At 36.1% G+C, this 19,065-nt stretch overlaps 1 protein-coding gene across 1 annotated transcript; it reads right to left on the bottom strand.

Moving 5' to 3' along the window:
* Nucleotides 1-2,323: 2,323 nt before the first annotated feature.
* On the bottom strand, nucleotides 2,324-14,424 carry LOC131146662 (transcription factor BIM1). Its single transcript, XM_058096396.1, has 12 exons — nucleotides 14,060-14,424; nucleotides 13,382-13,842; nucleotides 13,089-13,157; nucleotides 11,669-12,040; nucleotides 8,889-8,982; nucleotides 8,663-8,784; nucleotides 8,470-8,578; nucleotides 5,859-5,928; nucleotides 5,658-5,753; nucleotides 4,898-5,349; nucleotides 2,941-3,070; nucleotides 2,324-2,804 (listed from the first exon to the last, which is right to left on the bottom strand). Exons 2-12 carry the CDS (start codon nucleotides 13,416-13,418, stop codon nucleotides 2,697-2,699), a joined length of 1,659 nt encoding a protein of 552 aa, XP_057952379.1. The 5' UTR covers nucleotides 13,419-13,842; nucleotides 14,060-14,424; the 3' UTR covers nucleotides 2,324-2,696.
* Nucleotides 14,425-19,065: the final 4,641 nt, after the last annotated feature.

The following is a 19,065-nucleotide window of genomic DNA, read 5'->3' as shown; positions in this document are numbered from 1 at the left end:
GCTGTCTCCTAACTAAGAACAAGATGGAACTGAACGGAACATAGTAGAATTCACCACTTACCACACATTTGTCAAGTAGGAATAGAAAGGAATTTGGAAGAATGAAATCGAATTTCTTACTTGATTTCATCATGCTCTTTATTCAAATTTTCATTCCATTCATTTTCAATCCCTTTTCATTCTACCAATCAAATATGTTGTATTAAAGTTCACACCCAAAGTGAACTACTCAAATTTCTCACTTGATTTTTGAGGTTGTTGACCTTATGAGTCATACTCAGTTTTGATAATGAGAAATACTTTTTATATTTGATGACTTTCAAATTTGTGTGCAGGATCATACTAATTGGATTATATTGATGACATGCGACAACTTGAAGAAAATTGAAGACCCCGACATATTTGTTTATTGTAATTTATATTTATCATTTTGGGTCTGTAATAGTGAATATGAAATGGTCTATAATAATCAATGCATTACATGCATGATAGGGTAGATAAGTTCAAAGGATTATTATATGACCTTAGAGATTCCCTTCGATTGATCGAAGGTCGACCGACGCCAAATTTTTGGAGTTATCTCACAAAGACCATAAATTGTTTTTAGGACCCTAAATATTGCATAAAAATGTCCCCCATAGTCTTGAAAATAATCATCATATGAATAAAGACAACATTATAAAGAGAAAAAGACTAAAATGCCCAAAATAGGCATGTTCGGTCGACTGAGCCCAACCAAGCTTTATCAAACTTGGTCGACCGAACCGCGCGGATTTGGAAACTCGCCTTAGAAACCCTCAAGATAGTCGACCATACTTTCAGTTCAATTTTTTCCACGGTCGACCGAACTTGGCACTACGGTCGACCGAACCTTCAACATGGTCGACCGTGCTCTCGGGTTGGCAAATTTTACCAAGGTTAAAAACACTATTATTTTTATTAACCTCACTTAAACTTTTACAAAAATGACTCATATGTTCCGAACGGTTATAATAATGGGAAATTCTATAAATACCCCCTCATTTGCAAAAAATAGTATGAGATTAGCAAACATAATCATAAAATACTTTCTGAATCTTAAAAAGCTTATTTCTCATATTCGAACTTCATACTCACATTCTTACTCATCCATATTGCAAATACCTCTTAGTAAGAATATTTTTGTGTTTATCTCACCAAGCTTAAACTCTCACTTGCTCGTTTTGATTGAGATTTATTTTTCGTTGAGGGTAAGCTTCAAGTTTTTCTGGGGGACTTCGTAAATAAGTCTTCCGTAGGAAAACTTCTTAGAGCTTCTAAGTTTTGCATATTCATTACAACACTCAAGGGTTCATATTGCATTTTGTTTGTGAAATACTATTTTACAAACCGATTCCAAATATCTTGTGTGGTTTATTTTGAAAAAAATATTTGTTGAAGGTATTTGAAGTGTGCTTGAGGATAAATACTATTTTACAAACCAATTTCAGATATCTCTTGTGATTTATTTTGAGAAAAATATTTGTTGAAGATATTTGAAGTGTGCTTGAGATCTTTACTGCTGCATTGTGATTGATATTATAATCTTGACACAAAGATCAAATAAATTTTACAAACCATTGTTGAATATCTCTTGTGGTTTATTTTGAGAAAAATACTATTGAGATATTTGAAGTGTGCTTGTGATCTTTGTTGCTGCATTATGATTTAGACTATTATTTTGACACAAAGATCCTATCACTTACACTCTCACATACTAACTGCAATATTTGCATAAATCTTTAAGAATAAACACTAAGACTGCATTGAGCTTATCTTATCATATCATTCGATAGTGTGTTGATTATATTGGTGCAAATCTGTTTGATTAAGAAACATATAACTTGTACGCAAACTTTATTGTAAATCTGTTGTATTCCAGGTGTGGCCTGAGGGGGGCAGTAATCCAGCACAGAAGGATTGGTTATAAAAAGTTGAGGTTAGTCCTGTGTTAATTTGACCCGATTGTAAAGGTTGAGGTCAGCCTTATGCTAATTGACCTGGTTGTATTTAGGTGCCGCTCCACCCGTTGAGTCAAGGCGGGGACGTAGGCAATTTGCCGAACCTCGATAGCATTCCTGGTGTAGTTTCTGTTTACTACTTTATCGTGCATGCTTAATTAAATCTCTTATACAGTTTAATTTCCGCGGAATATATATACTGATTTATTTTATACGCACTAGATTGACCTTAGGTTTGTGTAATACTTTTATTAGTGGATTGATCTAAGTGATTAATTTTTAAAATATCAATTCACCTCCCCTTTTGGGATTGCACTAAAACTAACAAAGGCATAAGAATCCACTTCACAGGAAAAAGTTGAAAACTTTATAAACCAAAAGGAAAAAGTGTCAAGAAAAGTCCCAAGCATGTACGGGGAAATTCACATGAATGGAAGCCTTGAATCAAAAAACAGCTTCCCAGTGTCATCATCGAAACCTCTTTGATGATTGGAAAAAAAAAAATACAACATACAACAAATAGTACACGGCTGTTTGTTAGGATAAGCTTAGCATCCCAATGAACTAGAGAACACTAGACGTATAATCAGTGTTGGTCTCAATTGGACAGGTTGCAGACCAGAAGATGTGAGTATAAAACTCCCTAAGAAAAGGGATACCAAAAAATGAATAAAATTAAAATTGAAAAAAAAAAAGAATATAATTGAATTTGTCATACTAGCTTTTGCTCATTCTGAGCCTCTTTTGGGCATGATCAGACTCGTCGCCGCAGCTTGAAACTCTTGAACGTGCCATTGCTCGATCATCAGACAGAACCCCATTATCCTAAGCATCGATATGATCAGCAATTAGGTATGGATTTCAAAGTTCAGAACGAAGGGGAAAAAAAAAAAAATTCAGTCCCGGGACCAAAAAGAACTTGGAAACGAAAATTCGAATCTGACATGTTTTATCCATATACCTTTCTAATGGAAGATGGAACAGCCTGCCTGCCATTTGCTCGCTTTCCTAGATCAATTTGCACTGAGATGCTGGCCTGTGACAAATCCACGCCAGAACTTTGTAGTGCTTTTGTCAAAGTATTCAACAAGCTGTTCAATACACATTTACATTTGTTACTAGCTTGTAAATCAGCATATCTCAAGAGAGGGCTGTTGATGCAGTGATCATATTGCAAACTATGAACTACTCAACTACATAGTTGTGTTTTCTAAAACTATAGAAAAGAACATGATTCCAAATTGGAATTTAGTAGTTAACCCTGCCAGGTTAGATCATAAAAGTGAAGTACATGCATTAGTCTATCAATATTACCCTATAAAATGGCATGCACAGTCGAATTGAAAGACAATTTAGTAAGAAAATTATATGCCCGATGAGATAAGCTTCAATAGACCTAGAAATCTGGTCTTCTACGTGCTTATTTAGTCGAGCACTACAAGAACACCATGCCCAAGACAAGGCCAAACGCCTCAAGCTTTTTTGGGAAACTAAGGGTCTAGATGTTGGGATAAAACAACCACTAGGCATTATTAAAAAAAGAGGAACCCAGCACCTTTTAAAATATCTGAACCAGACCCCTCTACCGCACATATGGTTCTCACAAATGCTTCAAATGTCATGAAGATGCTGAACAGAACTGATTTCCTTCTCCTATTACAACTTAGTGCACGCTGTTAAGATGGTATTTAATTGAATGGAGCCTAGAAAACATCATACAATCAAACAAATGTGTATAATGCCCCAAACGAAAAAATTAAGTACACTGCAACTCAGGCAGGTAAGGTTTGGTTGAAGGCGAAGCATTCCCAATCTTTGAAGAGGTTGCCCATGTCCATGCCATCCAACCTTGGGTCAGGTAGGTACTACTAAGCTATTCAGGCTCAAGTGGCTTGGTTTGGTTTAGTAGTTAACTTTTTCACATTTATATAATTTGTAATCCTTAACACTTCCACTGCAGTGCCCATTAATCAACTTGGAATTTGTTTAGAAATCATGATATCAACAGATACGAGTTAAAATAAAAGGTAACAATCAGCTTAATCAATTGTCACAAAACACATGGAAAATTAACTTCTCTATGATTTTTTTATCTTACATCATCTGACATCTTACATAGACCAACAGAGCTGACTGGGAGTATAATATGTAAAGGGATTAAGTACACTTGTGCTCATGTTGTTCAAGGCCTCAAACCATGCCCAACCAATCTTTGGCTGCTTTGGAATTTCTTGTCCCTTGAGCCCTATCCTATGTCCTAACTTCGAAGACCCCAACAAGGCTTTGGCTCTGATTGATTGGCTCCACTCATGTTTGACCAGCCCAACTTGCAAACTTACAGCGGTAATAAAACTGCCATTAGAATATTCTGGCCCCTATAGTAAGAGTATTTACAGTATGCTACAAATAAGTGGAACTTCAATAATCATACCATATCAGACTACAGCTCAAGAAAGCCTTGTATTCAAACTTAAGCTCAAGCAGACTGAGCTTGTGTGAGATAAAACCCTATCTAATATAATAGAGACAGCCACTCTTTGACCAACTTCATGCCTAGATGTACCCTAGATGTCTAATCATAATATCATTGTGCTGTTACAACTGTGAGGGTAGTGACAGTCCATAAGAGACCATTAGAACAATTAAATTGCTGATCTATTTTACAGTCCATAAGAAACAATTAAAAAAAATAGTGCATCAGATCCTAAGGTGCATTTTATAATGGCCCAATAGGGCAATCCAATCCAAGGATATGGACTTTATTATATCAATATAGACAGTCATTAGCAACAAAATCAGCATTTCACAAGCACATGTTAGTGATAAATCTGAGAGAGATTCTAAGTTTGTCCTAGAACACATATAAACCAAATGAACACAATGTAAAAACAAAAAACAAAAAAAAAAAAAAAACTCACCCTTGAGAATACACACTTGAAATGTTAATTGTACCACCTTCAACATTCATTTCTCGTTCTTTCAGTTTATCACTAGCAGCAGCACAATCAGTTGTACATGATCTGCCATGCCATAGCTGAGATTGAGGCCCAGATGTGTTCTCTGCATCAGATGCTGCTCTATGTGGAACTTGGGATACTGTACCACTATTCCCAGAAGGATTAAATACATTAGGTGGCAATGACGTTGGAAGGGGCACAGCCGCTAATCCAGGTTGGTGATCCATTCCTCTGAAGGTTGTTGCAGTACCTACGTCAGCTTCACCTCTGATATTTGCTTTCCTGGGAATGGTGGGGGAGACATTGATATTGTTCTCATCGATCTTTGCTGCAAATAATAATGCTGGACTAGATGCGTTATTTATGCCTCTAGTTTGATTGCTGAGACTTTCTGCAGGTCTGTGACTGTTTGTCTGTTTTGACAGAGGAGAGATGATCATATAATGGTTACATTGCATCATTAATGGTAGCACTTGAGAATGGTAGAATAATAGGCCTTGATTTAAATGCTATGAAACTGAGTACTAAATCATCATATAAGCATAATACATGCAATTCAATTCACATGTCCTCAGTCCACTTCAAAGGCAAACAATCCTAGAACCCATTTGGCAATGCAAGACAAATAACAATAAAAAGAAATATCTAAAATCTTAAACTGGTAATTCATGCTTCTACCACAAACACATGGAAAATGTATAAATCAGAGAATAGAATATACCCAAGGTATAACTTTTGCTGGTTCATGATTCCATCCTTGGCATGATCCCTCATACTTGTGTACCTTTTCCTGTAAAAATTGAATATATTCGATAACCTGCACAAAAAAGTTAACAATTTTATAAAATAATCAAACAAATTAAACTAGTGATGTAACAAATAAAAAATAATGATAATGCAGAATTATAATATATCCACCAACCTCTAGTAAGAAGGATGCCTTATCCCTCTTTTGGTCACTGTGTGGGATAAGCTCTCTCAACATTTGAAATCTGCATAATAAATTCTAATTTCAATGTCTCTTACGTCTCCATTGGATAAGTGTCAAAAAAAGGATCAATTTCTAGACTGTGCAAGTCAAAGAAATGAAAATGAGGAAGAAAAGCTAAGGAACAGCTATCAAATAGCTGTGGATGTCTTAAACTGATAATAGCAGTCTTGTTGAACAGTATATGTGTGACAATATTTGCATTACCACTTTTATTGCTTAAAGTATAGGGCCAATCCACAAGATTTATGCGTTGATACACACACTCATACACACAAATACACACAGAGAGAAATGAATAATGTTTAGTTTAACAATAGTTGCCTTGCAGTTTTTACTGCTCCAGTGTAGACCATATACCCATCAAAATGTATGTTTACAGTAAACCAATAAAAAAAATTACAATATGGACCATCAGAAGGTATTGCTGAAATTCAAATTTGATCCATCCCAGCAATTCCATAGGAGTTTCTTGTTGGAAGAATTGCTGAGTTGTCTATTGGCATCTACAAAAAGGGAATTGATCAATGATGAAACAATGAACCAACTATAGTTTTCACAACCAAAAAATGCATGTTTTACAACATATCCTAGGAGACAGATGTTATAAGTTGCCACACCGATGTTGGACTGAAGTTGATGCCAGTGGTTCTCAATAAGTGACAAACATAACCATTGATGACATGGAGAGGTATATTGCATCTCAAAGTTTTTACATTAATTTTATTTTATCTAAGAGAACCACTTTAAAATTATTCTTGAACCTTGGGTAAAGATACGCTGTTGGAACATGTATTGGACGTCATTCGGTTGCTGCACATGCTCCCTTACATCTCCAAGAAAATAATAGGATGGTTTGCAGCATGAAACATTAAATGCTTCTTAAATATTCCATGGCTGAAATTGCAAATACAAAACAAATGTAGAGAAGAAACCGAAGCCCCCAAAGTGAAAGAATAATTAAGTTTCAGTATGTCGTACTTACAACAAAAAAATTTTGTTTAAAAAAAATAATTCAGAAAGAGAAGTTGGTGAGTATCTTGCGGTGTGTAGCAACGGACTAGCAGAGAGACTGCAGAACATATGCTGAACGAATTGCTTGTCATGAGGCAAAAAAGGTGTGAAAACTACTCCTTCAAAATTCCCTTTACTGATAATCCAATGGTTCCAATGCTAGAGTGGTTGCTTTCCTATTTCACAAAGATGTTAATCCTTTAGAGCACAACGTCATTATAGTGGTGCCATGGCTCTCATGGTACCAGACTGTCGACACAACTCGCTTTTGCACCAAGGTAAGGGCTGGGATAATGAAACTTTGGTTAATAGGGCTCTGATTTAATTGATGAATTTTGTGGGCCTAGCAGGCTAAAAATATTCTTGAGGAAAGATTTGCCCTATAACCCATTCTCTATTCAGAGGTTTTGGAAGCCGCCACTGGTAACCTGTTAAAATCAATGTAGATTTTGTGTAGCTGCCTACTGATATGCAAGGTCTATTATGGGTTGTTAGCTAGAGATTCTATGCGTCTCATCTTTGGGCGTTCAGTATTTCCAAGGGAGGAGATGATTCCACTATTCTATTAACGAAGCAGAAGCTATTTAGTGTTGTGTTTTATTTCCTTTGGACATGGGCTCCCAAGATGTTGTACTGGAAAGTGGTTCTTAGCCGGTTTGTAGGATTAAAGATTCCTTCATATCCCAGGTACAATGGAACTCTGAAACTTGCTGACTCAGCATCCATTTATGAATTTCCTGAAATCCAAATCCACATTGCGGTAGTCTTATAAACAATGGGACTTATGGATTAGAGCTGACATCATCCAAATCAACAAATCCAACAGCTTTTGTGGAGTGGTCGGCATCAACATAAACTTTTTACCCAAAAAAAAAGTCCTAATCAGAAACAAGAATAGCCAATTGTACTCCAAGGAAAATGGATGCAAATGATAACTAACAGAATAACCCAACATGAATACCTTGTTGGGCTTTTGTGGAGCCTAGTTGCGTTAAATTTGGATGATGACCCGACCTTTTTTAATGAGAGATTTCTATCCTAAAGCAGCTCAAGCCACAGCGCTCATGGACTAAGCGGCCCAAGGCGTACTCGTTGCCCTCAGGAAAATTTTTGGATCCGTTTTGTAGCCCATTCGGAACCCTATGCGCAGCATATAAAATGATTATTTTTTGGGTGATTAGGGTTATGCGGTCACACTTTGCGAGAGAGAGAGAGGGAAAGTATTGTACTGCCGCACTCTCTGTATTTTCTTCCTGATAATAGTGAAATTCCTGCAGCTCCGTGGACGTAGGCAAAATTGTCGAACCACGTAAATATTGTCTTGTGCGTGTGATTGATTTTTTTTTGCCGTGTATTCTTTCTCTAATTTGTTTCTCACAGGTTTCGGGAATTTGTTCTTAATTCCCAACATACCTTAATGAATCAACTTGGAAGCATTATTTTGCCAAATTCTATTGAATAAAAAAATGACATAATTAATTTACAGGTGAAAAATTTTGAAAATTATAAAAAATGAGATGCTTAAGCTTGCCTATCATTGATCTTGCTCCTTCTACGCTGCTCGGTTGCAGAGTGTTTTGATCGTGGGGTGTTAGCCCTCTGATCAATGCTCTTCCCATCAACTTTAACAGCCAAATCCCCTGTTCAGAAAAACCCCATAACCTTTTTTTACATCAGAAAACACTTACATCCCACACGCAAACTAATAGCCCCAAATAATGTACCTTTGTGCAAAGAGGCTTCCTTCTTAAGAATGAATTCTTCATCTTCATATTCCTCCTCTTCATGAGCACCCTTCACAGATTTTATTATATCAATGAAGCTCTGGCTCTTCTGCCCTGATGGCCTGCAAAATATCCACAAAACCCCAATATCAACAAATATATTCCTAATCAAATTAAACAGGAAACATAATGCTAGTGAGTATGAAGGGAACATAATATAACTAACTGAGAGGAAGAAAGAGAGCTGAAGCTGCTGTTATGTGCGAAAGAAGACTGTGATGGCCGCTCTGTTGTCCACTGCCCCAACTTTACCCCTGGCTCTGCAAAGGAAGGTAGGGAGAATGCTTATATTAATTGAATTAACGGCTGAAGAATTCAAGCTTGTGGTAGCTGAAAAGTGTATTCTACTTTGCCTTAAGACATCAATGCTGCATTTGGGATGTCCATCTAAAGCAATTAGTATGTCTATCTAAAGGCTACTTTGATAAGGAATTTCATAAAGATAGAAACATGAAAAAGGGGTCTTAAGGGGTTAAAATCCCAAGTTGAAAATCTCATGACAATTTTCTAAATTTCAAGTTTTTTCATCCGAACAATTGGATTCAGTAGATGGATATTACAAATCCCATCAACACACGGCTCTATTGAATTTCTTATTAAATAAACCTTTGTTGATATTATTTCAGCACTTTCTTTCAAAACAAACACAAATTTCTAAAAGCTGCATGGACCTAGAAGTAAAAAATCTAGACCTGCTTTCTATGCTTGCGTTAGTCATATTATGGGTTATGGTCAGGAAAGCTCCCTATTCTATGATAACTAGCACCCTGCCAATCCCCTTATTGAAACCTATGGTTCTCAGCTGCTTTCTGCTCTTGGTTTACCAGTTTCAGCTAAAGCTATCAGACCTAATTGATAATAATCTTTGGAGATGGCCAAGAAGGCACTCCAGTAGTGTTATGGAGATTCAATCTAAGTTGGATTTTACCCTAATACTGCCATTGATGATGAAATTGTATAGAGTTCTTCAATTTGTTTAGATTTCGCAATCCCAAGACACTCCTTTATCCATTGGCTTGTTATTGTTAACAGATTTAAGTACCTTGAGAGGCTTCATTCTTCTGCTATGGCTGTTTCAAGCCACATAGCATCATTTGCAGAGAGATTGTCGAACCATAATCCATCTTTTCTTTAATGGCAAGTTCTACTAGGAAACCTATATTGAAGTCATTGCCTGCTTAAACATCCGAAGATCGCCAAACTGGGAGAGTTTAATTGGACCGTTTCGCTTAAGAAAAACAAGCAGGATACCATTGTCAGATTAGCATGGGCAGCTTCCATCTATTACTTGGCCCGAAATGCTTTTCTCTTTGAGAAAAGTAGAATACCCTTCTTCAGGCTTATCAGAATATTTTTCTGATGGAAAAGGAAGATGTTGAGTTCCATTGAATTTTGGTAAGGTCCTTGTTCTTGCTGTGGTTCTTTGTTTCCAAGTTTGGGTTTTCAGTCTCGTACTTTTGTAGGTCTCTACTGATTGTGAGTCGATTTTTTTCCCTTGTACTGTACTCTTATTTTTACTGACGCGGATTTCTACTAATACAGTTGTCATTCCCGGTTGCTGGAACCCTTGAACAATTCTTTTAGCTGTACGCATTATTGCCTATCCATTTTAGCATCCTTCAATATCATTTATTTCTACAGGCGCACACACTCAAAACGAAAAAACACCCTCCTATCTGATAATCTGTGACCGGAAATAGGACCAGATTGGTTGAACCAGTCTTGGAACCAGAGACTATTTCATCGGACCCCTTAACCTAGAAATTAAAAAAAAAAAAAAAACTATCAAACCTAGTTAAACCAATGAAATCAAATTGATTTAACAAACTTGTAATTTTTCCAGAAAAATAATTTTCACATTTCGAACAAAAGTTCACATTAATAACTAATATTTTACTCAACAAAGCATGAAGGCATATATTTTTGCACTTTTAGCAGTTCAAAAAATATAAAGAATACTAATTTATAATATTTTATAGAGCAGAAAAATTATGATTATCTCCTAAATATCACACTTTTATTTTGCCTTGTACATATTGTAATGTGTATAGTACAATTATATACCGCAATTATGCATATATGTTGTCATAATAACATTGAACTAGACAAATTGGTACTAGTTGGCCAACTAAACCTACTAATTTGGTAATATGTTTGAATTGAAAACACTACGAAAAGCCTTGGTCAGCCTGTCGCAAACTATCAACAAACTACACTTTTTTGGCTAAATAGCAAAAACACAACATACTTGATTTATGCAAAGCATTTGCCTCACCCTTTGGCTGCCTTAAGTGGCAATGTGTCATACAGCCTTGCTTTAGAACAAAAGCCCAAGATTTCAATCAAAATAATAGACTTAGGGCACATATGGCTATGATATGAAAATAAAATCATTGCCATACATATCTTCTTAACTTACCATTCTTAGAAAGTGTCATTTATGGCAATCACTCTCCATCTTGCATGGCTCAATTAAAAGTGTTTCTATTTTGTATTCACATCAATTGGAACTCAAAAGGAGCGAGCCCTTCATCAATGATAAGGTACTTCTTTGCGACCAGTTGATCATGGGTCCAAGCTCAAGAAAATAATTTCACTGTACAAAACTAAGGGTGAGGCACTATGATGACCCTCCCCCAATACCAAAACCAAACTTCATATTATGATGGGTGTATAGTACATGAGACATCCAAACCTACCTTTTTAAAAATTTCATTCACTTACTATACATTTAGTGCATAGGATATGAATGGAATGAAAACAAATTTGTTACTTGATTTTTGAATGTTTATTCAGATTTTTATTCCATTCCATTTTCATCCTATTATATTCAATGAACTAAATTAACGTGCATACAGGGCTTGCATGCATGTTATGATGGTCAAACATAAATTCTTTAAGAAAATGAAAATTGACATTAATAGGAAAAGTAAACAGACGATTTACCTTTTAGATGGCTTTCTCCCAAATTCTCCTTCCTGTTCTTCCCCTTCTTCAATACAGATTCTTCCCACAAAGTGAAACCACTTCCAGTGTAAGAACTGCAATTGGAAGTTTCCTCATTTCTATCAGTACTACTTCCTTCAGCCACTGTGAATGTTGTTGCCTCCGGCTTTGGAACCCTTTGATTGAAATATGATGGAATGTGGCTTATGCTATACGTCCCAATGCCTCCAGGAAGGATGTGCTCAACTGAAGTTGGAGAAGCAAGAGGTGGAGGCTTCTCAGAAGTCATCTCAGCTGTGTTCTCTACCTTGGATATGTTCTTCCCTCCCCGTTCCAATGGTTGAAGGAAATCATGAGTTGTAAGGTAGCCTCCTGTTCACGTCGGAACAAACCAAAGAAAGGATTTTTATTCAAATTTAGTTAAAAAAAAAAACCCACATGCAAGATTTTTTCCTATAAGGATATAGCAAAGAACCATCAGGCACCATGGCAAATTGGCAATCAGGACCTATAATAGTTAATACATCCCTTCTTTCAGCCTTTACTGCGCAAAGTCAATTGTAACCATGGGTTTTAAATTTGGTCATTTTAGGGGACTAGTTGAGTAGTTGGCTGTTGGTAAGAGTCAAAATCCAAACAGTTTCTAAAGTACAACATGAATAAATTTAGATGGATAAAATTAGGTTAAAAAAGAGAAATTTTGGGAAGAATGTAGGGAAAAACAAACTGAGCAGTTGAAAAAAAAAAACGAAATTTTAAAAAAAGTCAGACCATATCATTAAAAACTTGATTGAAAGGAGGTGGTCAAAAGTCTACAGTAAATTCATCAAACTTAGACTTCTTCTGCTGAAAAGAATTCACAAACTGAAAACCATGCAACAAAAAATAATAAAAATTAAGTAAAAAATCATGTTTTTTTTTTTTTTTTGGGTGACAGAAGTCTTATATCAAATAATTACTACCTTGCGCCACAGTTAAAATTTATTTTTGCCATGAATGGCGTGCCCATCTACAGGCTGCTGTGGGTTTCTGAATACCACGCACCTGCATAGAGCTTGATGTTTCAGTCAATCATGCTTAACTCCTGAAGGGTCCCAGTCCAAAGTCCTGCCAATCTGATGGTGCAAACTGCTAAATGCTAACCCACTCTTTTCCATGGATATGGCAATGTAATGTAAGCCTCCCATGAGATGGCCCCACTGAACTCATGGCCTAGATCCAAGATTCAGATGGGGTCAAGGGGTGATATAAGGATTATTTATTTATTCATTTTTCTCGGGGCTCATGCAAACACCAAAACAAATAATTCAAAGAGAGAGAGAGACAGACTTTTTTCTTCATTTTTTTTCTCTAAAGAAAGAAAACTCACAAAAGAGCAAAGCAAGATTTTGAAGATCTTAAATGACTGAACAGTGAATACCTTGAGAAGGTCGTGGATCTTGCTGAACCGGTGAATACAGCGACAGAAATTCATGTGTTGGTTTCCTCCCTGTAGAGAATTACGAACCTTTAAAACGCTATCTAAGGTCTTCCAAAAAAGAAAAAGTATTCTATTAATTTATGTACCCAGCCAAAAAAAAAAATCTCTCATTCTTATTCCTTTCCCCTAAACCTCTGTTTACTTTGCTTGAAGAAACAAAATAACAGTTAGCTTTTCAAACAGCGGCTTATTGTTTTCTCTGCATATTTAACATGCATAATTAAAAAAGTTACCTTCTGTTCCAAAGGACCGAGGTTGAGGAATCTCCATCCACAGCTGATGAGATGTGTTGCGGGATTTGATCTCTCTATTCTCCTCTTAGATTTCTTCGCAATTCGATTTACTCACCCAACGAAAAATTTCCCGGAAAATTCGCTGTGAGTTTCCAGCTGTTCAAATCTTGAAGTGGAGTGGTTGACCTTAGAATCAGAATTGAACCCTGTTTAGACTTGAAATTCTTTGGAGGACTTCAAGATCCGCTTCAATAACAGAAAGATAATTTTCTGATAATATTGATACATAAATCGTGCCCCTGCCAGAAGATCAGAGGCACGCCCTTCACTTTTGCGTCCGGACGCTTCGTATGACTCAAAAATTAAAAGAGGGACGCCGGTACACGAATAAGAAGCTGCAGACTCAAGTCTTGATGAGAAAATCTGCCGAAGATTTTCCGAGCAAATCTCTCCCGTAAATTCTGAGAAAATTCGTCATCAACAGAAAAATTATCGCGAAAATTTTTCAACCGGCAGTTGCAAACACAGATATGAGCGAATCTTACATGAAAAACACCATGAAACGCAAAATTAAACTGAAACAGCAGAATTTAACAATTGAACATTCAACTCATCATAAAAATCTTCAAACGCAGAAACCATGAGAAATCGAAAAGAGAAGTCCAAAAAATCGCATACCGCTGATCTGAATTACGACCAACTCCGCGTAATTGAGCTTCCTACTGCCTCAACAACCGAACGCAAATTAAAAAAATCGAACGCCGTCGCAAATATGAGCACCGGACGAACCGCGGGATGGAACGGTCGTTTGAGAGACCAAATGCTGGAGAATCTGCTTCGAATTTCGATCAGAAAATCAGAAATATCTCTTTCAGTGTCTTTAATTTGCCTCACTTTCTCTCACTTTCTTTCCAAACGAGCAGTGCGGCGAAAGACGGGGCAGTAGGTCGGAGGGCTCTCTCTCTCTCTCTCTCTCTCTCTCTCTCTCTCTCTCGTGCGTGTTTGTTGTAAGAATCCTTTTATACAGTCTCTGCTGGTGCTGCTCTTTTTTGAAATGGCTATGTTGGTGATTTCCGTTGAGCGAGAAAACGCCGTTTCAACGACGCCGTTGCGGCGGAGCTGACGGCGTTGATAGTCTCACTCACTCAGCCGTTACTCAATTTCTCTTTACTCTTCTTTTCTTTTTCTTTTTTAAGTTTTTCTCTGTTGCGGGGAAGGGGTAAAACCGTAAAAGACAAACATATCGGCAGCTTGTTTTTGGCAAAAGGGGCCGTCCCCTCCACCTGTCGTGTGGGATATGGCCACGGATGCCTATGAACTCAAATAATATTTGTTCATTTTTCAAAGGAAAATGTTATAGGCACCTTAAAAAATATGGTTGGCACTCTAAATTATTATTTTTTTACACGGCAAGGAAAATTAATTTTTTATTCTGAATAATGAATCGACAAATTTATCTCTCTTTTTTTTTTCCCATTTTATCGTTTTGCTTGCTAATTAAATATTAAAAAATAAAATTAACGTTTAATACAGAAAAAACAAATATGAAGTGTCAATAACATCATTCTATTCGAAAATTTTTAAAAAGTGGTGTTTCAAAATGCAAATTCTAAATTTTGTATTTGAATTTGTGTGAATTAAAAAAAATAATTTATATTGCATTCTGTCTAAATTCAAGTAGTTTAAATTCAACATCTTAAAATTGAATTGCTAAATAGAGGAAAAACATCTTTATAATTACTTATTCTTTTACCAACTAAAAATGATATAGTTGTTTTTTAAATTAAACAAAATGCATAAAGGAATCCCCCATGCATAGTTACAATTTTTCAAATTTCTAAGATATTTCTATAGTTGTTGTAAAATGGTATAATATTAAATATGATTTTCAAATTTAAGTTTGTAAGTTTGGAAGTTGAGAGTGCAGGCCTATGACTAGTTATACTATTGCTTTGGATGGCATCACATCTAGGGCTTCCCTTGGCATGTTTTTTTTTTTATTACATAGGAACTCCAGTCACCAACGAGTCTTTCAGACCCCCTGGTGCGGCACCAAACCTACGGATCAGCACCCTCCGCCCCCAGGTCTCACTGATCAGGGCAAAGTCCGGATGCGAGCCCTTGGCCTGTTTTTTTGGTTGATAGTTTAGATGTCTTTACTCTCACGCCTATAACGTATTAATGTTAGACATTTTATGTTCGTCGACTTTATGCATTTGATTCACATATTTTTTGAACTACTTATTTATTTACACTTTTATTAATTGTACAATATAGTTATCAATAAGGAGAAATTCCCATAAGACCATGTGTAGAGTTGAGGTGGAAAAACACCTTGAAGGTAAAAACTACCATCAAAATGAGTTACCATGATGAGAAACCTAAAACAAAGTCTTAGTCTACTTCATCATCACCTATTAATCACCTAGTAAAACAAAAAACAAAAAGGATACACATAATCGTCACGAATAAGAAGTTCTACTTGAAAGGGAATGACCCCTAAAAAAAAAAGTGGTAGGCATACTGTAGTTGTTAGACACAATCTGTTGAGGATCACACTAAGGCTTCCCATACATAAACCCATTGACCCATAATTGTAGCTCATCACCTTGATTATGGGAGATTAGTTTCCATTGCTTATGAGATAATATTTATTTGTAAATATATTATGTAATTATAAATATAGAATACTCACCCACGTTTAAGGTGTGGTGGTTTCTAAAGCCTTGTCATGGTATCAAAGCCTAAACAATCATTCTTATCTTTGTTTAGCGCAGGCATTTTTTTTTTCCTATAGCCCTAATCTTCCGTCCAGCGCCGCATCTCTTTATTTTTTTCCCCCTACGCCTCCCTCCCTGCTGCTCCGCCTCCACGGTTGACACCAGGTCCTCACCTTTTTTTGCTGCAAACTGTGCATTCACGACGACTCTTTGTCTCTGTCGTCGTCGACCTCCATTGTCATCGTCTCCATCGTTGTCCTTCGTCATCGTCATCTTCGTTGACGTCCTTCATCATCATCATCTTCATTGACGTCCTTCGTCATCGTCATCTCCATTGATGTCGTCTCTGGCACTCCCTCCCACTCTCGGATCTCTGTTATTTCCCAGCGCCTCCCTCCCTACTGTTCCACCTTCACAATTTATAGCAGGTCTGCATGTTCCCGTCGACACCAACCTTCCACTCTGGCACTCCCACTCTCAATTCTCCTTGTCTAACATCAACATCTTCCACCGTCTTCGTCTTTGTTGAAGTTCTCCGTTAGGGTCATCTCTGTCAAATGTCATCTCCATCGTCGATGTCCCCATCATAGTCGTCTTCTGCGAGCAGCTTCATCACCACACTCCCTCTCACCACAATAAATAAGCTTATTAGTGACAGTTTCAAACCGTCACTAATAATCAAAAAAACTATCACTAATAGTATTAGTCATGATTTTATCAATATTAGTGACAATTTTAAATTTGTCAGTATATCTGCGGTTACTACTGCTTATTAGTGATGGTTTTCATAAATGGACACTAATAATGGAGTATTAGTGATGGTTTTATTTCGTCACTAAAATTCAAAGACCGTCACTATAAATTCTACATTTTCTTGGCTCAAAATTGTCACTAATAGTCTATTATTAGTGACAATTTTAGAATCGTCACTAATAGTCAATTATTAATGACGGTTTTAAAATCGTCACTAATGCTCATTGGAGCAGCTATTAGTGACGGTTTTTGAACCATCACTGATAATAGACTATTAGTGACGGTTTGAGAACCGTCACTAATAATAGACAATTAGTGACGGTTTGAGAACTGTCACTAATAATAGACTATTTGTGAGTATTTGGGCTTTAGTGACAATTTTGAGTCGAGAAAATGTAGAATTTATAGTGACGGTCTTAGGATTTTAGTGACGGAATAAAACTATCACTAATACTCCATTATTAGTGATGGTTTTAAAATCATCACTGATAATCGACTGTTAGTAACGATTTTAAAACTATCACTAATACTTTAAAATATTGACTATTAGTGACGATTTCAGAATCATCACTAATAATTTAAAATTAATAATTTTTTTTTATTTCATTCATTAATTCCTATAAAAACTTGTAATTACATTTTAGCATACATAATATTAAACCAAAATTACTAAAAAATTCATAAATGATTCAAAATTAAAATACAAATACAAATTTAAAATACAAAAATTCAATGTGTTTAGATAACAAAAAATACAGAAAAAGTCAAAAATTGCATCCGACTGTAGTGCCTAGCATTGTTCTGATGTTGTGACAACCGCAAACCCTACAAATTAATAATTATAAAAAAGAATAGTATACGATTTTTGAACATATATGAATATGTACTATAAGTATAAATGATTTGATAGCAAAATGATCAGACATTCGGACATAATTAAAAAAAAAAAAAAGATGGTACAATTTTACATAACTAAGTTTTATCAGTCGGAATTCACCACACTCGGTTTTGACCTCGTAAGCCCGACTTGGACTAAGTTTGCTAAGTTTGTTTATATTCTTACTTTGCTTATAAATGCGCAGAAAGCTCCTAGGAGGAGTTTTCGGGCACCGTCAGCTCCAGCACATCCAAGTCAATGTCACGGACGTGTTAGGACTGACCCCACTCGGTTTGGACCTCGTATACCCGACTTAGATACCTAAGTGCTTAAAATGAACTAAGTTTACTATATTTGTATTTTAACTTTGCGTCTAAGTGGAGAAAATCTCCCGAGGAGGAGTTTTTGGGCAGCGTCAAATTCGGCATGTCCAGTTCGATCTGACAGACATGTCGGGACTGACGCAATTCATTTTGGACCCCGTAGGCCCGAATTGGACACCTGGGTGCTTAAAATGAACTAAGTTTAATTACGAAGTTTGTATTCTAACTTTACTTCTAAATGGAGAAAAATCTACCGAGGAGGAGTTTTTGGGCACCGTTAGCTGGCACATCCAAGTCAATGTGACGAACGTGTCGGGACTGACCGCACTCAGTTTGGACCTCGTATGCTCCGACTTGGACACCTGAATGCTTAACATAAACTAAGTTTACTAAGTTTGTTTATATTCTAACTTTACTTCTAAGTGGAGAAAAAACTCCCGGGAAGGAGTTTTTGGGCACCATCAGATCCAACACGTCTAGTTCTATGTGAGGGACGTATCGGGACTGACCCAACTCAGTTTGGACCTCGTATGCCCGAATTGGATACTTGGATGGTTAAATTCAACTAAGTTTACTAAGTTTGCCTCTAAGCGCATAATTTTCAATTGACATGGAATTTTTTTGCACCGTCAGCTTCGGCATGTCAAGCTCAATGTTCACACGTGTCAAAACTGACCACACTTGGTTTGGATCTTGTATGCCCGATTTGGACGCTTGAGTGCTTAAAATGGACTAAGCCTACTAAGTTTGTTTGTATTCTAACTGTAAAACCCCCAAAAAGAGATATAAAAGATTAGTGGAATGATTTCCAATAATAATTAATTAATTAATTAATTAAATGGATTTAAAAAAAAGGAAAAAAATGAAGTAAAATTAATTTTTATTTTATTAATAAAATATATTATTATTATATTTATATATATATTAAATCACCTGAAGCTTCAAAGAAGCTTTTATTAATAAAATATATTATTATTAATATTAATTAAATATATTATTATTATATTTATA

This window comes from Malania oleifera, chromosome 13 (assembly GCF_029873635.1).
Source record: "Malania oleifera isolate guangnan ecotype guangnan chromosome 13, ASM2987363v1, whole genome shotgun sequence".
NCBI lineage: Eukaryota > Viridiplantae > Streptophyta > Magnoliopsida > Santalales > Ximeniaceae > Malania > Malania oleifera.
This window is presented reverse-complemented; position numbering and strand designations above follow the sequence as displayed.

What these genes read in the sequence shown, in the direction of transcription:
- LOC131146662 (XM_058096396.1), bottom strand. Translation starts at nt 13,418, where the DNA reads ATGGAGATTCCTCAACCTCGGTCCTTTGGAACAGAAG. An exon ending in GGAAGCCTCTTTGCACAAAG is followed by an intron (nt 8,579 to 8,662) that starts GTACATTATTTG and finishes TTTTCTGAACAG; the next exon opens with GGGATTTGGCTGTTAAAGTT. An exon ending in TTCCATCTTCCATTAGAAAG is followed by an intron (nt 2,805 to 2,940) that starts GTATATGGATAA and finishes ATCGATGCTTAG; the next exon opens with GATAATGGGGTTCTGTCTGA.